At 39.9% G+C, this 21,821-nt stretch overlaps 3 protein-coding genes across 3 annotated transcripts; 1 reads left to right on the top strand and 2 right to left on the bottom strand.

The window, feature by feature from the left end:
• Positions 1-1,101: 1,101 nt before the first annotated feature.
• Positions 1,102-7,895, bottom strand: zc2hc1a (zinc finger, C2HC-type containing 1A; the record flags this gene model as incomplete). Its single annotated transcript, XM_083901778.1, has 10 exons — positions 1,102-1,237; positions 2,269-2,373; positions 2,960-3,035; positions 3,307-3,412; positions 3,666-3,808; positions 4,481-4,622; positions 5,680-5,706; positions 6,313-6,429; positions 7,112-7,179; positions 7,874-7,895. 10 exons carry the CDS (start codon positions 7,893-7,895, stop codon positions 1,102-1,104), a joined length of 942 nt encoding a protein of 313 aa, XP_083757904.1.
• A 1,810-nt stretch (positions 7,896-9,705) lies between these two features.
• On the top strand, positions 9,706-13,363 carry pkia (cAMP-dependent protein kinase inhibitor alpha). Its single transcript, XM_083901748.1, has 3 exons — positions 9,706-9,791; positions 11,913-12,093; positions 13,027-13,363. Exons 2-3 carry the CDS (start codon positions 11,943-11,945, stop codon positions 13,101-13,103), a joined length of 228 nt encoding a protein of 75 aa, XP_083757874.1. The 5' UTR covers positions 9,706-9,791; positions 11,913-11,942; the 3' UTR covers positions 13,104-13,363.
• Positions 13,364-16,051: 2,688 nt separating this feature from the next.
• On the bottom strand, positions 16,052-21,358 carry bco1 (beta-carotene oxygenase 1; the record flags this gene model as incomplete). Its single annotated transcript, XM_083901780.1, has 11 exons — positions 16,052-16,206; positions 16,825-16,936; positions 17,879-17,973; positions 18,344-18,449; positions 18,532-18,789; positions 19,354-19,571; positions 19,904-20,054; positions 20,159-20,306; positions 20,808-20,937; positions 21,062-21,190; positions 21,295-21,358. The coding sequence occupies 11 exons, from the start codon at positions 21,356-21,358 to the stop codon at positions 16,052-16,054; spliced, it is 1,566 nt and encodes a 521-aa protein (XP_083757906.1).
• Positions 21,359-21,821: the final 463 nt, after the last annotated feature.

A 21,821-nucleotide genomic window follows, 5' to 3' on the forward strand; every position in this document is an offset into this window, starting at 1 on the left:
TGTTACCATACTGTTGATCCTACATACCTTAATGCACTCAATACTGACTCAAGAGAAACCCTCTCAAGAAGAAAACTTGCAACAATTCCCCGTCGTAAAAAAAGTGAAATAAAAACAAATTTGAACGCTAAAGAACATTAATAAAAGATGCAGTCACTATTCATTTGGTGAAATCGTAAGGGAATAATAAAAAATAAATAGCTAAGGTAGGTGATGGAGTTAATGCTACATTTGTCAAGAAACACCAGGCCTATGATGCTAGCATGAAAAGAGCCTTTAACAGGTAGTTCACTTTTGGACAATTCCCTGTTAAATCAAGGTTATATCTCCAAATATTCCCCAAACCTTTCCTTAAAGAGAAACATGTTGTTTTCTTCAGTAGTCAATCATATTGCACTTCAATAGTAAAACATTGTTTGTGAGGAAGCTGATGCAGGTGGGATTAAGGAATGTGTTTTGAATTATGGTTGACCGGGGATTCAGATACAGGGGCAGTCACACCCTCCTCTAATGATTTATCCAACACTTTTCTTTCCTAACCTTTCTTTTTTTCCTCACATTTTCCAACCCACCCTCAAGCTCGTCTCATCAGAATTGACTCTACAGGCCACCGTCGTTTCAAATTATCAATCCTCCATGAATTTCTACTTTCACAGCAATTAAATTTTCTGAGGCATTTGGAACAGCAGCCGGCAGAAAAAAATCCTAAAATATGAATACAGCTGATAAAATTCACAAGAGCTTCTCCTGTTTCACTCATATTAGTTCCCGATATCATGAAAGTGAAGTTATTATACCTCCCACATGAAAAAGGGCATCATTTGCACTCTTCAGCAGGATCTTGTGAGAAATATGATAAAACGTACCAACCCTAATCTTCAACTCGCTTTGTATTCACCATATCTGTATTTTGGTGCGCACAGTGATTAGAAAGGAAAACAAAGTTGCCAGTTGCTTCACTGCTGTGAAACAAAGCCTTGTTTTGAAAACATGGGGTATAAATGGCCGTAAAAGTCTTATACGGTTTGCCGAGACTCTCTGACCTTGAGCACTGCCAGATTCCCATTTTCCTCTACCTCCTCCTCCTCCTCATGACAACCATCAAATACACATCCTCCTGATGCCACACTCACAGCAGAATTTGGCAGATTCGACAGGGTACTTGGTCCCACACGAGTGACAGAACTTGCTCTTCATTCCGCCGTTATCCACTTCGTTCCTGCCATCTACTTCATTCCTGAGAAATTTTACAAAAGAGTGTTGATATGAATAACTTAGAAGGGCCGACTTTCATGTGCATAAATTATTTCATTGTTGTGTGTGGAAATGACATCCTGGATCTCCATATATAGCTCCAATAACTGCATGCTGTGAAGGTTATTTTGTGTAAGACTCAATTATGCCAGAATATGCATAGTCAAAAAAAAACTGAAAAACAAGATGATAATTACAATAACATTCAATTTAATTTCACTTCAGTTAAAGCGGACCTAGACCGGAAGTTCCTATTAACGCTGTTTTTTTGGTGTGCATCTGTGTCATTGCCTTGTTTATGAAGCCCTGAAGTTTCGAAACAAACAGTTCAGCCATTGCTGAGAACGCTGTGTTAATTGTAATCTCAGGGTTCAGCGAGATCTCTGAAAATCCCGTAACAGTTACGTAAACAGCATTTCTCCTGAACAGCCGATCGCCCTGCTCCGGGCACTAGTCCGGGCACATCCGGTTGCATACATTGAACCGCAGAAGAAGAATAACGTCTGTTGTGGAGGTGTTCACGAGCGACAGTGTCTTCTGACTCTGGGTCTGACTCCGGGTCAAAGTCATAAAAGGGACTGCGGTGGGGAGTCGTGACGAAGCTATTTTTAAACACTGTTAAAACAATGTTTTGATAATGAGGAGCAGTGCATCCACCGTTCCAGAAGGGGGAGCTGCGCCTCTGAGAGCGGATGTGCTGAATAGTATTGGCCAATCACAAGACTCTGTGTTCTGGGGGTGAAAGTTCACTCTGAAACATCGCGGCTGACGAACAGCGTCAGAAAAGACAGATTTCAATCGGCTCGTTTACAGCAACTAGGAGGTTTTTGACCATAAAAAAAAGTTACTATATGTAAGTAGACCTCCATAACTAACATATATGTGCAACAGGACCACTCTATGTGAGCTTTAAATTAAATTATTTCAGCATCCTTGTACATGTACAGGATGGGGCCAGATGCATGTGCAATACAACAACAATCCACGAGAGGTCAGGAAAGTGAATTAGCTCACCGAGATATGTTGGCGTCTACTCTCTTCTTGTTGAGTCCTATTCCAGACTGAGTGTTCCTCACAGAGCCATAACCAGAGCTCACTGCACGTGTCTTTAATCCAACACTATCAGAAGAAAACAAAAGAGAAACAGATGTTTAAAATACAAGCCCCCTTACAGACTGGTTAATACACATTTCAAGAGCCACATATTATTTATTAGAGCTTACTGACTTGCTATAATCACACTTCTGACTGGTATCAGACCATCAATGGATTGAGAATATTGTTACATCAACAATTGTATTCAAAAATAGGCAAAAATAGATCATCAGCATATGGTTACAACATGAAGGTGGATTGTAAATGTAATTTTCCATATTGAGCTCCAGCGATGTACAGAAACACACTTCCCTTAAATCACAGGGAGGCATCATCATGAGGTCTGCATTAGACAATCTAATCTACAAAGTAATCATCTTGCCATTGAGTTATTATGATTGAAGATTGAGATTTTTATCAGGCAGACTCCTTTAACAGCTGGCTTCTTCTTCTCTCACATGTACTCGGAAATCAAAGACATAAATCAAAATAATGATGGTTGTAACATAGTTTGCAAATAAAAAGGTACAATAAACTGAACAAATAATTCATCACATTATTTTATGGTTTAGGGCTCGCAGTGTGTGTGGGTGTATGTGTGTGTACTGACCCTGATGGAGGGCTTGTGAGACCAGAGGGATTACTTCTCAGTGAACCCGCAGAGGGGACCTTACTAGAGGGAATTCCTAGAGTAAGAGAGGGGGTGAGAGACTCTGTGAAAGAATAATAAATGACAACATCGTAGTCCACATAGTACACTTCACCTGGCCAAACAGAAACTTGATTTTCCAATTAATATTATTAAAAAAAAGTTTGTCAAGAGGCTATGTTTCATCTGTCGTCCATGGACAGTTATAACCGTGTCACCCAAAAAACAGAACATAAGAACGAAACAGGGATGGTGTGAAAACAATACCTGGTGAGATGAATGAGAATGGCAAAGCAGTGGTTTCTCACCAGTGGACTGCCCAGGACCTGATCGCTGCGGTAAACGAGAGGAGGCTGATGGGATGGTTGACACAGCAGGAGAAGTGACCTTCTTCACAGGAGCTGAAGGTTTGATCTGAAGACGGAGAAGAAGGAAAAACACAATACTAAGTAATAATATAAGCACACTCCACTGAGAGACTTGAACAAAACACATACTTTTTTCTTTTTTTTTCTTTTTAACAATCACAGAGGTGCAAGTAATACAGCCCATGTGTGCATGTAATCATTGTGCATTAAACCAGATTTATAGCAGGAAATGTCTCTTATATTAAGACGTATTTGATCACAAAACATTGTCTGTGTGCTCTGCAAGTCTGTGTGTGTACCGGTGTGCGACTGGGGGTCTTCTTGGTGTCTCCCAACTTGCTCTTACTGGTCATACGGGCGGCCTGCTCCTGGCAGAACTTGATGTGACGATCAGCTGCACTCTCATTAAACCTCCGCTGACAGAAAGGGCACTGAACATAATCTGAAGACGGCACAGGTGGTGAGTAAATAATACACCAAATTAAAACGCCCGGCAAACATCAATAATTACCAACTTCCTCCTTCTTTACGGATATATAAACTTATAAACAGCACAGCTCACTAGCTATTTTGTACTCATTTCAGTTTCAACTGTTGTGTGTAACTTTTAAATAAATAAAAATATCCATTACATTCCAATCAACCCAAGGGTTAAATGAATTCGCACAATGCCGATCAACACAAATCTGTGTTTCTCAGTATTGTGGTGTTTAGATATTGTGTCGCCTGGCAACATTCGCTAGACTGCAACAAAGGTTTTCTGTCATGATTCACTGCCCTGAACAAGGGTTGCCCCACAGCTGTAAATAACTGCAGTCAACATAAAACATGCAAATTAGCACATGAAACATTCAGACCAAGATCATAAATATAAATGATAAATAAAAGAGGGCCTAATACAGAGCCCTGTGGCACCCCCTTGTGGACAGTAAGAAAATCAGAACAGAGACCATCAAGTCTCATGCACAGAGTCCCATGATCTGCCCCTGTGCTATAAACACAAAGCCCATTTTCAGATGAAGGCAGCAGAAAAACAAATAGTGTTACAGTTTGTCTGTTCACTAAGACCAAACAGAGATATTCTAACTCCTAAAAATCTTCTAACTTCTCTTACCTGGGTCATACGTAGGAGGAGGAGGTGGAGGCAAAGGTCCCCCATCCTTCATGACCTGAGTCACTGTCTTGGCAGCCCGGATGGTTGCAATGAAGTCCTCATGTTTCTTGCGCCAGTTGGAAGGCTTCTTGGGTGGCTCTGCCTGACAGAAGCAACACAGACTGGATGCTTACACATAACCTCTTTGCATCAGGATCAAACCATCTTTTTCATGCGATACCATGGCTCGTATCATCATGACTAAAGACAATATGATCCCATTTTCTCCTCTACTTGGTCCCATGTTTAATAATCTAGAAGTAGGAAAATGCCACAGAGCCACCATGATGCTGACATTATTCGTTTTGCCAGACTTGATGACTTGGATGAGTCATGAAGACGTAATAAAAAAAAATATATATTTAAAAAAAAAAAAAAAAAAAAAAAAAAAAACTGTCTCCTTGCATTCATGGTGGTTGTTATATAAGCTGATGATTTCTGACAGAAGTAGTTCACTTGGTGTCCTCTGAATTGCTTCAGTGGTGTAACACAAGAACAAAGTGACTTTGTACTTCCTCCTATCAGATTACAGTCAATTACACATTAAGCATGTCTGTCGAACAAACATTGAGAGAATTCGCCATAATTGTTTCCAGTTGTGCCCTGTTTACTCCTCATCCCCCAAGATTGTGACAACAGGAAGATATTTTTTCTTTGGTAACATCACAAGAACTGACTGGCAACAGGCTTCAAAGTAAGTACAAACAAGGCAGATTGCCCTTCACTGCCTTGATCTAAGAAGGTGTGATATAAATGGGTTATAGCTCCAGGTTGACATTAATTTAAATTTGAGACTTTACCTTTAGCAGAGGTAAAGCACTCAACAAAGCCCTGATTCATTCAAGTGTAATTTGAATCTTTGACAGATTTAAAAGGTAGTAGTGAAGCCAAAAAAGAAAATCCCATTTGATTGTTGTGTGTTGACAGGTGCAGGTGGGAAATTAATTTTCCCTTTCAACAACCACCAGTATGAGTTTCAATACTCGAGCCTATTCAAGCCATTGTTTGAAAGTGAAAATGAAATAACTTAGTGTAATGTCAGAAAAAGTGAGTGAAATGCTCCTGGGCTGTAGCTGGTTAACGGTGTTGCTCCACATTGTATATGAAAGAAAAGACAAGAAATGAAATAGACATAGAAATGAAAATATAAATCAACTTACTTTCACAGTAGCAGATGAACTTTGTGACTGAAATACAATTGAAAGTGGTTTACATTTAAGATTAATCTGCCAATACAAATTGCTGAATGTCCTGAATGGATCAGCAAAGACAAAAAGACCGCATTTGCTTCTCTTTGGTATGATTGATAACCTCGAAACAGTGAATAATATCAGATAGTTCTTTATTATACATTTTAAAATATCTCTGATCCATTAAACGTTTTATTATCGACACATTAATATATTGGGGATTTTAAGAGAAAAATGTTGGACCCCACTGTATATGTAAAGAAGAAGAGTATACAGTATGTACAATATGTGAGAGAGAAAATAGAAGCATAAGAAAATTGAATGCATGCATGTGAGCGGCAAATAATATATTGCATTCCATGAGACCCCTTCTTGTAAAAAGCTGTATGGAAATGAAAAAAAATACTCTACACTATCAACTAGTACCTAATCATTAGCAGATAATTTCACAACAGTTTAATTAAAAGTCAAGAACAATGTGAAATGTGGCTTTAATTCATAAAGTTTTTTTATGTGTAAATTTGTTCAGATTTTCTTCAAGTAATAATCAAATGTACATGCGCTGTGTTATATGTCCACCTCCATCATTGGGTAAAGCATTACCTTTGGTTTAATAGGTTTGAGTGTGGAGATGTCGGTGCCCTCAGCTCTCTGTCTACTGGAGTCAAAAACCTTCCTCCTTTTGATTGTCGTTTTTTGGCAGATTTTGATGTGTTTTGCCTGCAGGGAAAGACAAATGTTTTATACCATAAAATATAGTACCTGTCTTTGTCTGTTATTGTAAACACGGTTGTATACCTTCACAGGTAAGCCAACAAAAATAACGCACCGTGCACGACTGCTCTTTATCTATTGTCAGCTTATCACAAAATAGTGGGTGTGCATTACAACACATTCTAATTGAAGAAGTGAGATTCCACACAATGTTTTTGCAAGCGCTGGCATCATAATAATCTTCAAATCATCAAAGTGTTTAATTACAACAGTAAATAAATACTCCTATTCAGAAACTCTTCACACAATAGTAATAAATAAATGATGTTCTTAGTGCATCAAACGCATTGTTAAAATTGACCTTTGAAGTTATGAAATACAAGACAATAATTAATTAATATGGCATTTGTTTTTTCTGTTTTCCTTAGTAATAGACTCCAGACTATATAGCACATCATCTTCAACCAGCCTCGTGCTGAGACTTTTAATTCATGAAAACACAACACATTTTAAAAACACATCTTGTCAGATGATAATCACTGTGGAAAACACTGTTGTGGGGGATTAAGAATAAGATAAGGGAAAGGTGAAAGGTAATGCAACACCAAAGTTAACAGTTATGACTTTCATCTCAAATTTCTGTACTGTAGACATGATGAAAGTATAGATAAATGTATGGGGTTTTTACCAGGACTTTAGGGAAGAAACATCTTTTACAGGAGTTGCACTGAACCAGCTCCTGGGGAGCTTCATCATCTGCAAAATAAAGAAAAAAACAAGTAAGTTAAGAAATTACTACATTTAAATATAGGTCAACTGATTTGTAAGGCCAATGCAAATCTACACTAAGTGATGCTGATATGTTTGGCCAATGTGTTTCCTTCTTTTCTCCTGAATGAGTATAGTATGGTACAACTTTGTGAGATCGAAACAGTGTAAACATTATTAAGAAACAACTAGCAAATAATTAAAATAATCATCGAGTTAGGGTTATGTTTATATGTGTGTGTCAAGCGTCGACATGTTGACTAACAGCACAGTGTCACATTGATGCCTTGATTAAAGTTAATTTTACTAATGGAAACGTACACTTGTGGTCGTTAATTATTAGGGACGTTTGTGTGTTTACTGCTTGACAAAACCAACACCTTGCTAATGGTTTCATTCATTTTAAGGATGATTTGGTAGCATAATGCTAACACTGGATAGCAACGGTGTAAGTGTGGGGATCACACCCAATGAGAGACAGCAGTCAGCATTGGTTCATGTTTGGCCCGGACGCTACCTAGCATAACAGGGGCTAAAGCTTCAACAAAAAACAGAGGTTTTACCACCAAAACCAGACAGCGAGAGCATTATTGAGTCAACAAAAAATAAAAATTAAGGGGCAATTACACCGAACATTGCCATAGAAGAGCTATAATTACGTCAACAAAGCGGTTCCTCTCACCTTCCAGTTCATCCATCATCATGTTAACCCCTTGTCTGTTTGATGCTGCGTCCGTTGTCACTACAGGCGAAAAGAGGAAGCAAGATGACTCACTAATATACACTTCCGGTTTCGTTCAAACGCAGCTTACTGGTTACAAATACATCCATTAAGGGTTAACTATATGTCACGAACACTGTATGTTGTAACATTTTCAAGCCATGCATGGAATACCTTCAGTAGCTCGTATAATTTAATATTGTTTCCTTTAAAATGCTTTTATAAATATTGAACTGTCTGCATTTCCCCCCACAGGAAATGAAGAAAGAGCAGACATATAACGAGTCAGCGTTTACAACCTTTATTTTCCTGTACTTTTTTAAATAACACTTATCAATAGACTTTGAGACATATAACCGTCGGGAATGTTTGTTATTATTCCGTTCTAGAGCAAAGACAAGGTGTGCAGAGCGGCAAGCGTTGACGTTGATATATCTTGGCGCTGCTGATCTTTGGCAACCAATAGCAACTGGCTCGTCAAATGTCGCTTCGTGTCCCAACATTAGTGCATTTGATTGGTTGATAAACAGCACCGGTTTTAGTTAATGCAGTGTGCACTTTGAACAGCAGGTGGGGCCTGGGAGGCAACCTCTGTTCTCATGTTCCCAGTAGTGTAATATTCCCAAATATGGCCTGAGAGCAGCTCACCATTTTCAATCAGTAAGATATGAGTTGGTGTGAAGGAAAAAGTAACCCTTCCTTATTTTCAGTGAAGTCATTAAGAGGTTGCCAATAATAATCCTCACATTTATTGCTGCATTTGATTCGTCTTTATTAAACATTTGAAGAATAATATATAGCTTTCATTCCTCTCTGACCTCTCTGATCAAGTTGGGACTTCCCCCCCTTTTGTTGGCTCAACAAGCACTTGCAACTTCCCAGTTTGGCATATTGAGCACATGTGTGTCAGCTGAATGGACTAATTCACCGCCAGATGTAACAAGACCACAGTCAATGTGACACTGAATACTGATACTGGCTCGGGCCTCTGTGCACTCATCACAACAAGATCACTGTTCTGAGCACAGCTCTGTTTTCTCTCTCTCTCTCTCTCTCTCTCTCTCTCTCTCTCTCTCTCTCTCTCTCTCTCTCTCTCTCACACACACACACACACACACACACACACACACACACACACACACACACACACACACACACACACAACCACACACACACACACGCCCATAGGTTTTGCAGTCTTTGTGTGGACACTCATAGACATAACACATTCCCTAGCTCCTGACCCAACCCAAATTCTAACTCTAACTCTAAAACCAGGTCTTAATCCTCAAAAAAAAAGCCTGCATAAGTGTTGTGGATCAGCCAAAACTGTCCTCACAAGGTCAAAATGCCTTCACAAAGATAGATTTGTTTGATAATTGGTTCACACAGCCTACTAAAGACATACACACTAAACAGTCACTGCCCTGTCCTGTCATGACATGCTGACCTTTTAGCTTGTATTGCAAATTGGAGTGTTTTTGGGATTTATTGTGAGTGACTCAATATAATAAAAGCACTTTTTATTGTGTGAGATAAAATCTCCCATATATGTATATAAAAGAAACAAACTCATACATATAAATCACGTGGGCTTGTTTCTCATCTAGCATAAACATACTTCATTTACTTATAGACTTAAAGTCTATATGACTGAGATGAAAAGAGGCCTTCTTGTCCGTTTTGCACACAGGGTTCGTTTCAGGCAGATATGACTTTTATTTTGAAACTTGTCCCGGAAGTGTTTGTTCTGTGTCGGTGACTTGACGGTGGTAAAGCCTCATTCTGGAGCGCAAAGGGGAATAATAACGCGGTGCACAGATGTGATGTTATGCGATTGATCCCTGCCAATACTCGGGAGCCCTCCAACTCTGAACAGGTACAACACTGACCATGAACATTATTACTGCAGCAGGAAGTGTGCGTACACGTTTATTCACGTCGTAAATCAACATTTAAGGCTGCGTTGACTGAATGTGGGTCTTTGTCATGAGATACTGTACTTTGAGCATCTTGATCCTGTATCATCTAACAACAACAGCGCGTCTTTACGCAAAGGCTCCATCTTCAGTTCACAGTGTCAACAGTGTGAGTGATTTACTGGAGAACCCCACTCACTGCATGCGCACGGAGACATTCACTTACGCCCTTAATATGTTGGAGCATATAAATGATTAAGACCATATTGCACTGAAAAGGCAGTTCATTGCAAAGGTACTTAAATAATCACGGGATTAATAACTCATAATGTCACCTTTTATTTAGATTTAAAATGATGCACAGTCTTCAGAAGCTGCTAATATATTGGTTATAAACAAAGGATAGAACTCGTTGTGGCTCCTAGAATAACAGGACCCTATTTCTGCACTGCCTCATCACTGCCAATTCTCCATTTTGGCTTCAGGGACAAATCACCATGACAAATGAAACGGTTGCAGAAGTGCCAAGTTTTTCCTCTCCCCGTCCATCACTTTTCACAGTAACACAGAGAACAGAGCACATGGGGCTGTTGTATTATTAAGTGACTTGATCATTTGTTGTGTGTCTGCTCTAGTTATGTTAGATTTTCAGATTAATATTGTGGTGGCCTCATCTTTCCCTCTCTCTTACACACACACTTCCTCACCTTACCCAACTAAAAGCCTAACCCAAACCCGTTCCCTCCATGAGGACACAGCGGTCCTTACAAATTCAGCATTTATGCCAGGAGAAGTCCTAAAGAGGTAACAAATACACGTAAACACACACGTTACGCAACAGTGTGACTAAATAATGTAAACTGTCAATCAATATTTCATAGAATATGAGCACAGAATATGTCATGAATGTTCACTTTTAGCTCCAAATATAACCCCCTTCTTCCATCTAAAACATTGGTTCTCAAAGTGCGGCCGGGGGGCCAATGGCCGCCCGCAGAAACATTTCTGGCGGCCCGCAATGAATTACAGTTGATAGTTTTAATCCAGGAGCTACTAAGCTTGTTAAATGTTTACTGGACATTACCGGATACAGACCAATAAGTGTAAACTGTAGAACTGCAATCTGGTCATTAAAATGACTACAAATGGGATTTCTTTCTTTTTTTTTTCCTTTGGCGGCCCTCAGTCCAATGTTGGGTTCCTAAATTGGCCCTCAGGTATCAAAACTTTGAGAACCCCTGATCTAAAATGTCAGTTTTTTTCCTCATCATCATTTTCAAATGGACAAAAAGCATAAATAATGTTGTGGCCTGAAGCTTCATGTTAAGACATTTGTGTCTCTGTGAACGAGAGGACACGCTGCTTCTGTCGCGTTGTTGTCGCAGTCTCATCCGTTGCGTCCGTCTGCCATCGTCATCATCATGCGTACACGGACAACATCTGTTGGGGCCTTGACCCCGGCCTGACGTGGCTTTGACAGTGACAGCTGAGTGGGAGCGCGCTCGCGTGACGACAGTGGAGGTGTCCAAAAATAGCCGTGGACGGTCACGGCTTGCACGGTGCTGGAAATAGCCCCAAATGAATGTGTGTCTGGAATTTGTGAAGTAAAGGCGGGGGGGGGGGTGCGGGACCTATATTGTGCTGAAGGGCGGCCAGGCTCACACATGCACAGATTGATACAGAGCATGGAAATGTCAGCAGAAGGGTTTAACCTAAATCTGTGTGGCAACGCAGTTCCCATCATGCTCTTTGTCTGGTACATGCGGGATGGCATTTGAATTTAGCACTGCCTGCCTTGGCACCATAATTATCCCTCTTGAGTGTGTGGTTTTGCTCGTTGTATTGCATTAGTTCACCCTCACTTGAGTTACCCCCCCCCCCCCCCACACACACACACACACACACACAGTTTGTCGCCTCTGTGTCACAGCTATCCTACACTGAGATTAAAAGAGATTAATCAAGGATTAGTTCACAAAATAGAAGAAGGGAGGGTGGGATGGAGTGACTGGGTAACAAACTTTGTCACGTTTTTTCCTGGAAGATTGAGCAGCATGTGTTCATCTGTGTGTGTTTGCCAGATCCTGCTATGGTGGTGAGGTTTGTCAGCGATGACGGATGTCGGGGCGACCTACGAGGACTTCATTGCCTCTCGGCGGTCCGGTCGCAGAAACGCCATCCATGAAATCCAATTGGCCGCTGGAGCGCAGGGACCCAGAGACCTGTCACAGAGTCTGGCACAGCTCAACATCAACCAGTCAGGTAAGGTTTTTTATTTTGCAAAGGCCAGGAAATCATTATTTCCTTCCAACAGAAAGTTGCTCTGGTGTTTCCTGCTCCAACTCAAGTGGCAACCAGTAGAGGTCATGCAAGTGGGAACATAATTTACAAAATTGATATCAATGTGTCATGACATTGTCAGGTCAAGTCGACATAAAAGACATAAATCCATAAATCAATAAAAACATAAAATTAAAAAAGTAAAATAGTGAAGTGACGGCCAAGGAGAAGAGATGGGTCTTTAAAAGTGATTTAAAATGTTCAATGGTGGAGGCAGATTAGATTTCTATGGGTAAATTGTTCCAAAGTTTGGGGGCGGCTACAGAAAAGGCCTGATCACCCCAGGTTTCTTGTTGTTTTTATCTAAAAGCAACCTGTTATTAGACCTCAGAGCTCGGGATGGAGTGTTAAGAAAAAGAAGTTCAGAGAGGTAAGATGGTGCCAACAATAACACTTTAAAATCAATCCTAAAACATTTAGAAAGTCAGTGGACTGTGTTTCCAAGTACAATTCTTTACACTCAATGCTTTTACATTAGAAAAGGAGTCGGCACAAGTATAAACGTCTATGTTCCTTCCTGTTACACAATATACAGTTTATGTAAAAACAGAGGTGTTAAAACCTCTTTCATGAATAATCAATGAATAACGGCCCCCAGGTCGTTTGAGTCTGACACCCCTGATGTAAATAGTTGGAGAAAGGGTGAAGTGGTCGTTGGGTTAGGAACATACAAGTTTGTACTTTGGAAAACTACAAATTACGAGTCCCTGTCAGATTTTGTTTTGCCAGAAATACACATATCAGAAAGTATTTTGTTATTATAAAAGAATATGTTGCTCTGAGTTTATGTTTTTTTACTACTCAGCCAACCTGGTTGGCATCAACACTCACTTCCTGTCTCTCTCTCTCTCTCAGGTGAAAAAGGAGAAGATTTCGAGCAAAGCCAAGACTCTGCAGCCAAACAGGAAGATTCTCAAGGTGAGAGCAACTAAACGGCAAACAGCGGTGGTTGTTTACGGACTCAACCCCCGTCTGCTAGGAAGCCGGCCGCACTATCTCATTCAATAACGACAAACACGCACAGCGCTGTCCTCTGCTGCCAACATCCTTGCCGTCAGGAAGTCATCACCACCAACATGGCAACTACAATGTGGCGTCCCCCGCTGCACTTGGGAGCGTTCCCATTTACTTCGACGCCTCCGTTCCTCTGTGCCTTTCCTTTACGGTTTGTCGACGCGGCATTGAATGCGACGTGCAGTATGACGGACACGCCGTGAGGGAAGGGAACAGAGGTCAGTCAAGGATTTTAGATCAGGCTGGAATGTTTCCTCTGAATTAAGTCTCCTGTCCACTTTGATTTAATCTCTACAGGCACAGAACCCAGGACAGTTACTTACTGCCTATTAATGCTGATTTATAATCTCAATTTTTTTTTCATGTTTATTTATTTTGGGTTGAACATAGATTTTATCCATGTCCTTGGTGTTAGAGTGAAACAGTTTTCTAATTTACATCCTAGGGAAGGAACTGTATGTGTGTACGTATACTGTACTTTATAAGATAATAGCAGTTTGGGAGTTAATAGCACTATCAATCTCCATCACTTTGTCATATCGCTCAACGGTTTTTTGGGGGTTTCACTGCCTGACACTTTTTCTTCCCATCCTGAGTGCAGTATTTTTGTAGATGTTTTGTTTTTGGTCTTTACCAATGAATAGGAAATTTTTTTCAAATTTCAAATAATATCTGAAATGCAACCGATCGACGATTTACAACTGTGACTCACATTTTGTACGAGAAAAAGCCATTGACATGGTTGCAGGTAGTTTTGTAACAGCGTTTTTCAATGACATATAATTATTTAATATTTAATTATCCCTCTTCAGTGTCAACATTTTAAATACGCCATTGTTCATTCAGCACTATCCAAATGTATTTTTAAGTGAGTGTTTTAAATATAATTTGTTCATAATAATTGATTTGCTGCTGGAGATTATGAGAATTACAAGACTGACTGCACTGATGTACACCGAGTTTGTTTTTATAAGTATTATTATCATTGCTCTGTATTTTGTGAAAACACGCCACGTACTGTGGATTATAGGGCCCGTTGGACTAGTTACTGTTGGGATTGAACAGACTACCGGTGATTTTCTCAATTTTAAAGTGGCATTTTATTGTAATTTTACCTTTTTATAGAGAATGAAACCAGCCCTCTTGATACCATAATAGTAGCTGTGGGATAAACTGCCTTGATTTGTTATACCAATTAAATATGCACTCGAATTCATGTCGTATAATAACACTGATGTATTTATGTAATTACTTTTTTAATCCATCCATATCTGATCAGTTCATTTTCTGTTTTTAGAAAGATTTGAAATGGTACAGCTCGGTTTATTAATAAGTCAAGGACAACTTAATAAGTGAGATCTGTTGGGTGTGTTGGAGAGTGACCCTAGAATGTCCATGTGTTTTTAGTGTCGTCATGTTTTCCGTGTTTAACTATGTGATGTCCTCACATTTGACTTTGCCAGGTTATAAACACGGCTGGTGAAAAATTAAACTTTTTCAAAACAAAGTTTGTCGTCCTGTCAACTGCTGGAAAGACGGAGTAAACCAAGGCTCTGTCTCCCTCTAGTGGTCAAAGAAATGCCAAATCTATGCATCCACTCCAATGCTTTTTTTTTTTTAACCGCCACATGTGGCCTGTAGAGGGAGCCAATCCCAGCTGACGTGGATTAAGAGGCAACATATAGAGACACGCAACCATTCAAACTCACTTATTTAGGTTAATCCAAACCAGTGACCACCTTCCTTCACTTCAGTAAAGTTCGAGGAGGAGGGCGATCAAATACCAGCGGTGCCAAATCGCCAAAATCGGGCACTCAAACAAAAATGGCCGCCTTCTTGTTGGCCCCTCCCACTTCCAATTACGAGGTGCATTCCCCAAACCACTTACATACACACACCAGGTCAGCGGCAAAGTTTCAGGAGTTTTTGAGCATGCTCATGCCCATATTTCGAGGAATAATAATCAACAATGCTAGCCGTTGTTCCACCACGTGGCCCAGAAATGCCATATCATTGGTCATAAATGTATGTAAATGATATAGACCTTGACCTGATCACTGTAAGTAAGTCATTCGTTTGTAGAGCACTTCACACAGATAAAAATCACGTGCTGTACAATCATAAATAAAATGCTACAGCAAGTCCATAGAGCGCAGGGGGCAAGGGAAGTGTGTTCAGTCTCCACGTGTCTTAAAACGGGTAGGGGTCATCAAGGATCTTTGTTCTGATGACCTCAAGAAACGTGCCGTTGAGTACGTCACAAGGAGTTTGGAAATGCGGGAAAGGCAGAGCTTGGCCTTGCCAAGCTCTAAAATCTTATACTGAATTCTAAAATAAAGGGGCTCCCTTTTTAAAGCTTAATGCGTCTTAGCTTATATTCAGTATATAATCTTTAATCACATAACACTACAACAAACCCACGTCTCATACAGAAAGCTGTCATGTTCTGATAATCACATAGCTCCACCTTTCAACAGCGTTGAACTCGGGTTATAGGTTAGACTACGAGATAAGTTGTACAGCAGCACACGGCCATGATTTCTCACCATGAAAACGCTAAATATCAGTGGGGTTGGTTCCATTTATTTATTTCAAACTCAAGTACGGTCACAGCAGTGCCATACAACAATGTAGATTACATAAAAACATATATATACAGTATACAAGCTTCAACAAATCAACAAATCTGCAATAAAAAATATTGTACGGTTACAATCCAAATGATTTTACAGAGATAAACTGCAGTATGTGGATCCTCTCTTCCTCTTTTTCAATTCTCAGAGATGTGTGTGTCATACTAGAGTGGATCACTTTTCTGCAGGCATCATCATATACATTTATATATATATACACACACACAGCTGACTTAATATACTTCTGGGATGAAGTATCCGTGCACGTCCTTGTGGAGCTCAGTGCTGACATTTGCTCTTGCTACTTCCTTGAACGTTGCACCGTCGAGGATCAGAATGAAATCCGGCTGTCCCGGGTTGGAGTTGATGACTGATACTAACGCCACACCTGCAAATATTAAAATAAATAAATAAATAAAGGTAATTTACTGTGAAGACAGAGCAGAAAACACAAACAGCAATGGCAAAGATAGCAGCTTTTTTTTACTTTTTGTTTACTTGTATTATCAAATTCTGTGGTCAGTTCTGTGGTAAAGCTAAGTAAACTAAGTAAGTAAATGGATTTTATTTATATAGCACCTTTCACAGATATGAAGTGCTTCACAACAAAAATATAATAAAATAATAAAAACGACCAAAGTATAAAACATAATACATTAAAAGCCAGGTCAGCTGCTTTTTTTAAATGAGCCAGAGGAGTCTGACCATTCAAAAAGTAGTCACAAGAAGTTTAAAATTAACTGGTAACCAGTGAATGGATGTTAAATTAGGGGAGATATGTGCTCTTTTTGCCAGTGTGAGTTAAAAGTCTTGCTGCCAAATTCTGGACAGTCTGCAGACAGTCTTCTTATTAAAACAAGTAAAAAGACTCCTAAGGAACCAATATGCTGTTTGATCAGCGGGATTTTACCATCAAGGGCAATGACCAAGGTTTCTGGATTTCGAGGTCTGTTTTCAAACCAAATTGTTCTCTATATCAAACGTCAGATTGTGCATAGACTCTCACCATCATCCTCTGACTCTCCGTTTGGTCTGGGGACGAACACCGGCTCTGATGGCCAACAGTTGTCTTCATTCCAGTAAACTGTTTTCTTGGTCTCGGTGTCAAACTTGCCGATCTGAAGTAGAAAAAAAGAGATAGAATTAGAAAAAAAAATGAATTTACAGGGCTGGTTTTTAATATTTTATTATGAAACATCAGAACTTAGCATTCCGACTTCTCCTTTATTGTACATTACATGCAGTAATGGAGGAGGGTGTGGCGACTTCCATGACGCAAAATCCATGAAAGAAAGTTGCTTTTTGAGGTCGTGAGTGCAAAATCATTGTCTCATAGATAAGGCCTGTGTCCGTGTTGGACTTTGTATCAATCACAAGCCATACACTCGGAGCAGTTATAAAACAGTTTAATAGACCATAGGTAGGTGAGTCGGCTGTGCACGTCACAACTGTTTTCCTAGTATTAACTGGGTTATACTGGGTTCATCTCTGAGGTCACTTTTGAACCATTTAATCAGCTATGTTTTGTAAGCAATGCTCTAGAATATGTTTTTACATACATTTATATTTAATATAATTTTTTCAATTATTTGGATTGTGTACCGTGTCAAACCTCTGTACACATTCGTCACTTGGGAATGTGTAAAAATATCCAATGGATTAACTCATTTTACGCGTTCCTCTTTGAAGACATGACATCTCTAGATTTTGATGTCGTGGGTACTTTTATCGCTTCTCTCCATTGTTCCTGTTTACGTACACGCGGATGCCCAATGGGAAAGGATGTGGGGGTTTTTCAGGTAGAGCCATTAAGTGGTTTGATCTTTGTTGACACGAATGGTCATTCACATTCCAACAATGCATAACGACTACAGTCGTGTGCGATCAGGAGATTCCCAGTGGTGCAACTGGCTTCAGTGATCTGCAACAACAATGGGGCCATGGAAACAATCGTTTTTCCTGACGGCCTTGAATCTAAAGTCTCTGTTCTTTTGCAACCTTGGTCAATAAATGAATATCCACGCTTCTGTTCTGCATAAAAACACACTCAGGAACATTACCTTGTTTGCCAGTGCAGATTGCGCCACGCAGTTCCCATAGACGAAGCGGTTTTTCTTGCCGTTCATGTCATAATTAATTCTGGGTAGTTCAAAACCTGATGAAAAGAACATACAAATATTGTCATTCACAGAGCATTTCAGCTGCTTTTTTACATTGCTGTGTTGAAAAGTACAGTATATACAGAGGCTACAAGAAGATTTTCACCAACTATATAAACAAACCTGAGCAAAAAAGTACTTAAGATATTTAAAATCACATTTTATGAACAAAATTAAGAGAGAAACGGTCTAATTTAGTGACTTCTGCACAAACACTGCATTTTTTTAAAGCCTGAATATGTGACCTATACACACACACCCCCAGGGTGTCCATATAAGGAGTTGTGTATTATTCCCATGGCAATTTACCCTGAGGGTTAAACTGTATGGAAAAGTAATTTGAAGAAGTTAAATGACTTGTTTTACCTTCACACATAACCTCTGCCTGGCACAGGAGTTTGCCGTCTTTCTCTTTCACAGCGCTGGCTGTGGTGTCCTTGAGTTTCACCAAGTCCTCGCCAACAGCAATACCCTGAATAAAGTTAGAATAGTAGTTAGAATATTATTTTTGGAGGGACATTTTAAGCACAACATCAACCTGTTCTCAGCCCCACCTTGTCCGAGTAGGTGGGAAGCGCGAATCTCCGGTAGCTTGGTTTGCAATACTTTTCGTCTTGGAAGCCTGGGTTCTCCTTCAGCTTGCTCAGGTAGAACATGTCGTAAAGGCTGTTGTCGTTGTAGGCGATGACGTCAAAGATCACGTGACCGTCCTCTTCGAAAGCGTTCACGTGGTGGTAGACGACCATTGGTCCGGTGTAGTATTTTGTCTCCACGACTTTGCGCGTCTGTTTGCTTATCAGGTGGATCAGAGTCTGAGGAAGAAACAATAATTTAGGAAGAGATTATAACCACACTTTACATAGCAATACAGTGACAACATATGGTAATAATCTTGCACAGTCATGGTAATACCATTTTCTTTCTAATGCGATTTGCAGCTTGTAATATAAATGGTATGAATTAGATAATTACAGTAATACCATGTTATTTTAAAGTAATATAGAGGTGATGACTTGCTTATTAGAATTACTTTAGACTACCATCAGTGTATTACCTTGAAATTAAAATGTATGAGAATCCTAATCAATTACCATATTATTAGGGCTACTTGACTGATTAATCTGTCCATTATTATATATTATATATACGTGTAAAATGTCAGAAAAACAGTGTTCTCAAATGTCTTGTTTTGCGCTTAGAAGAAGCCCTACACATTATAAATTCATCCTCCTTTGGTCCCATTTGTGTCCCATTTCCCATAGTTATCACCATATGGAATTGCCATATTACCTCATTACATATTGAATTATTAGCATACTATTACACTCACTGTATTATGATATACTGTAAGCACATAGAGAGCAAAGTTCCCTTACATTTTCCTCAGGGCAGAACTTCATACAGCTGGCCCAGCTGACTCTCCTCATATACGCAGTGGCCATCCTGGCGATGTCCAGTTTAAAAGGCTGCTCGATGAAAATGAAGTAGTTGTCCGTCATGCCAAAGCTGTGGTAGTAGCTCGGTGTGAGCAGGGAGCGGCAGGGAACTGTGCAGAACACCTCCGTGTTCTTCAGAACGGGCTTTCCTTGACCCCCTTGCAGAAGGAAAACAAGAAAATAAAAGTTTAAAGGCCAGGGTGTAACATTTAGCAATGTTTCCGCAATGAGAATAAATGTGTTTGCACATTGTAAATGAATGAAAATTGTTTTCATAGCTTGAGAATAAGCCAGTAATGTGTCATTAAGAGCCTGATGTGCTGGATAGTGCATCAGTAACTATCAATTTAGATTGTGGAAGAGCTGAGATTTCCAAAGAGTCAGTGGGGACAGAATTTAGCAGGAATATCTCCAAATCACTTTCTTTTTTTCTCTGCATCAGCAAAGTCCAATGTGTTATGAAGTGAGGTTATCGGTTGTATGTACAAACCTTCCTCTGAAGCCGCGGGGACTTTGAACAGAGTGTATTTAGTCTTTCCCCTCTCTGCGATTGCCGTTCCAATGTTGTAGGCATTGCCCTCCTTGTCGTAGTGCGGATGGGATGTGGCCAAGCTTACAGGCAGGTACTTCAAGTAGTCCACCTGTGTGACACAGAAACATGTGAGCTTTGGAACACACTCACCTCATTGTGTGTGTGTGTGTGTGTGTGTGTGTTTTCATGTGTTCAAACTGGTTGGAGTTTTACCTTGTCCAGAGTCTCCAGCGTTACAGGATCAATCTTGCGAATGTAGTTCGTCTCAGAGGTGGCGAAGTAGTCGTTTCCGTATTTGATGATATTGCTCGCGCCGTTGTCAGTGAAGTCGGGCACTGTGTGGTTGAGGAAGGTGATTGCTCTGAAAAGAAAAGGCACATATGTATGAGATGGGCAGCAAAGGCAAAATATCCCCCCCCCAACAAAAGACTCCACTATTCCCTCACAGTGGGTGAGAAGTGTTTGGCTCGATTGCATCTGATTTGTAAACAAAGAGAAAACAGCATGTGGTTCCTTCTCAACACCTAGCACTGATAATCCTCATGCATAGGCTAGATCAAGAAAAACACCTGGAGAGATGGGCGCAGGAATAGGGGAATCATTTAGAAGAATACGAATAAATGATATTTATGTACTGCATATATGTAGAAAATCATCAAAATGTCCTTAAATCACAGCAGATATAAGGCATTAAAGAATGTAAGGGCAGGGGGAAGTGCATACAGTTTTGTACATCATAGGAAATACAGTTTATTTGTTTGAAAGCACTGGAAGCATCATAGCATTATAGCATTATATTTCAACTTGTTTAATGAAGTAAAATTTACTTGATGAAACGATAATAATTGGAGAGTATTCTTACTTGAAAATGAAGTTCTTGCTCGGGTCCGGGTAAGCCATCGTCCCCATCTCCGACACAACTATCCTGTTAGCGGTCATGTTCGCTTTGTACGTGTCGCTCTCGAGGAATCTGCTTCTGTGGGTCATTTCACCTTTACAACACAAAACAAAGCCACAAACTGTAAAGCAAGAATCATTTATTAATAATAATAATACTTTTTTTATTTTTTTATACATTTATTTCAAGTCATTCAGGTAATAAGTGACCACACTAACCATCTTTGAAGGCAAAGCTGTGGATGATTGCCATCCCATCAAACCAGTGCTGGTAACTGGTTTCCCCCACAGTGAAGAGGCCTGGGCCATTACGCAACAGTGTGCCCTGTAACCAACTGGGAATGTTCCCTTTTTTGGGTGAAAAAAAAAAAATTAAATCAGTGTTATGACATAAATCAATGCACCTTTTGATCCTTCACAAAAAGTATATAAAAAAACTAAACTCAACGTACCTATTATTTCTGCCTTTTGAGGCTCCGGCCTTTCCTCTGCATTCTTGGAGTAGTCTGGGGCCATGCTTGCAGACGGAGCAACACAAAAACACTGGACGTGTCTGAACAACAATGATGACCCACAGCAGCACAAACCACTCCCTTTAAAGCTCCTGCCGTTTGCGGGGAGTTGACAAAGGGAGCACTATCTTATCTGTGATTGGACTCACCTCGAAGATTTCATAGAAAAGGTAGATGCCCAGATTAGGTTCCTTGAGTCTTATATCATGTCTTTTCGTGGCATGCACATAAATCACTGAACTCAAAAGGGGATCATTTGATATGACAACAACTTAATTAGGTTTTTTTATGACATGTATATGCTTCTTTCCCAGAATTTGCAGTGACTTCGCAAATTGTATCTGTCCTGTATCTTATTTCTTATCTATATTCCTTGATGTTGTAGCAATGATCTGGTTTTATTTTCCCACTAGGGGTCACTGAAACGGGGTCAGATTGTGTAAACACATGAATTACGCTCCCAGTTA

This window comes from Microchirus variegatus (genome assembly GCF_963457635.1).
Source record: "Microchirus variegatus genome assembly, chromosome: 15".
Taxonomy (NCBI): Eukaryota; Metazoa; Chordata; class Actinopteri; order Pleuronectiformes; family Soleidae; genus Microchirus; species Microchirus variegatus.

What these genes read in the sequence shown, in the direction of transcription:
- pkia (XM_083901748.1), top strand. Translation starts at nt 11,943, where the DNA reads ATGACGGATGTCGGGGCGACCTACGAGGACTTCATTGCCTCTCGGCGG. An exon ending in GCTCAACATCAACCAGTCAG is followed by an intron (nt 12,094 to 13,026) that starts GTAAGGTTTTTT and finishes TCTCTCTCTCAG; the next exon opens with GTGAAAAAGGAGAAGATTTC.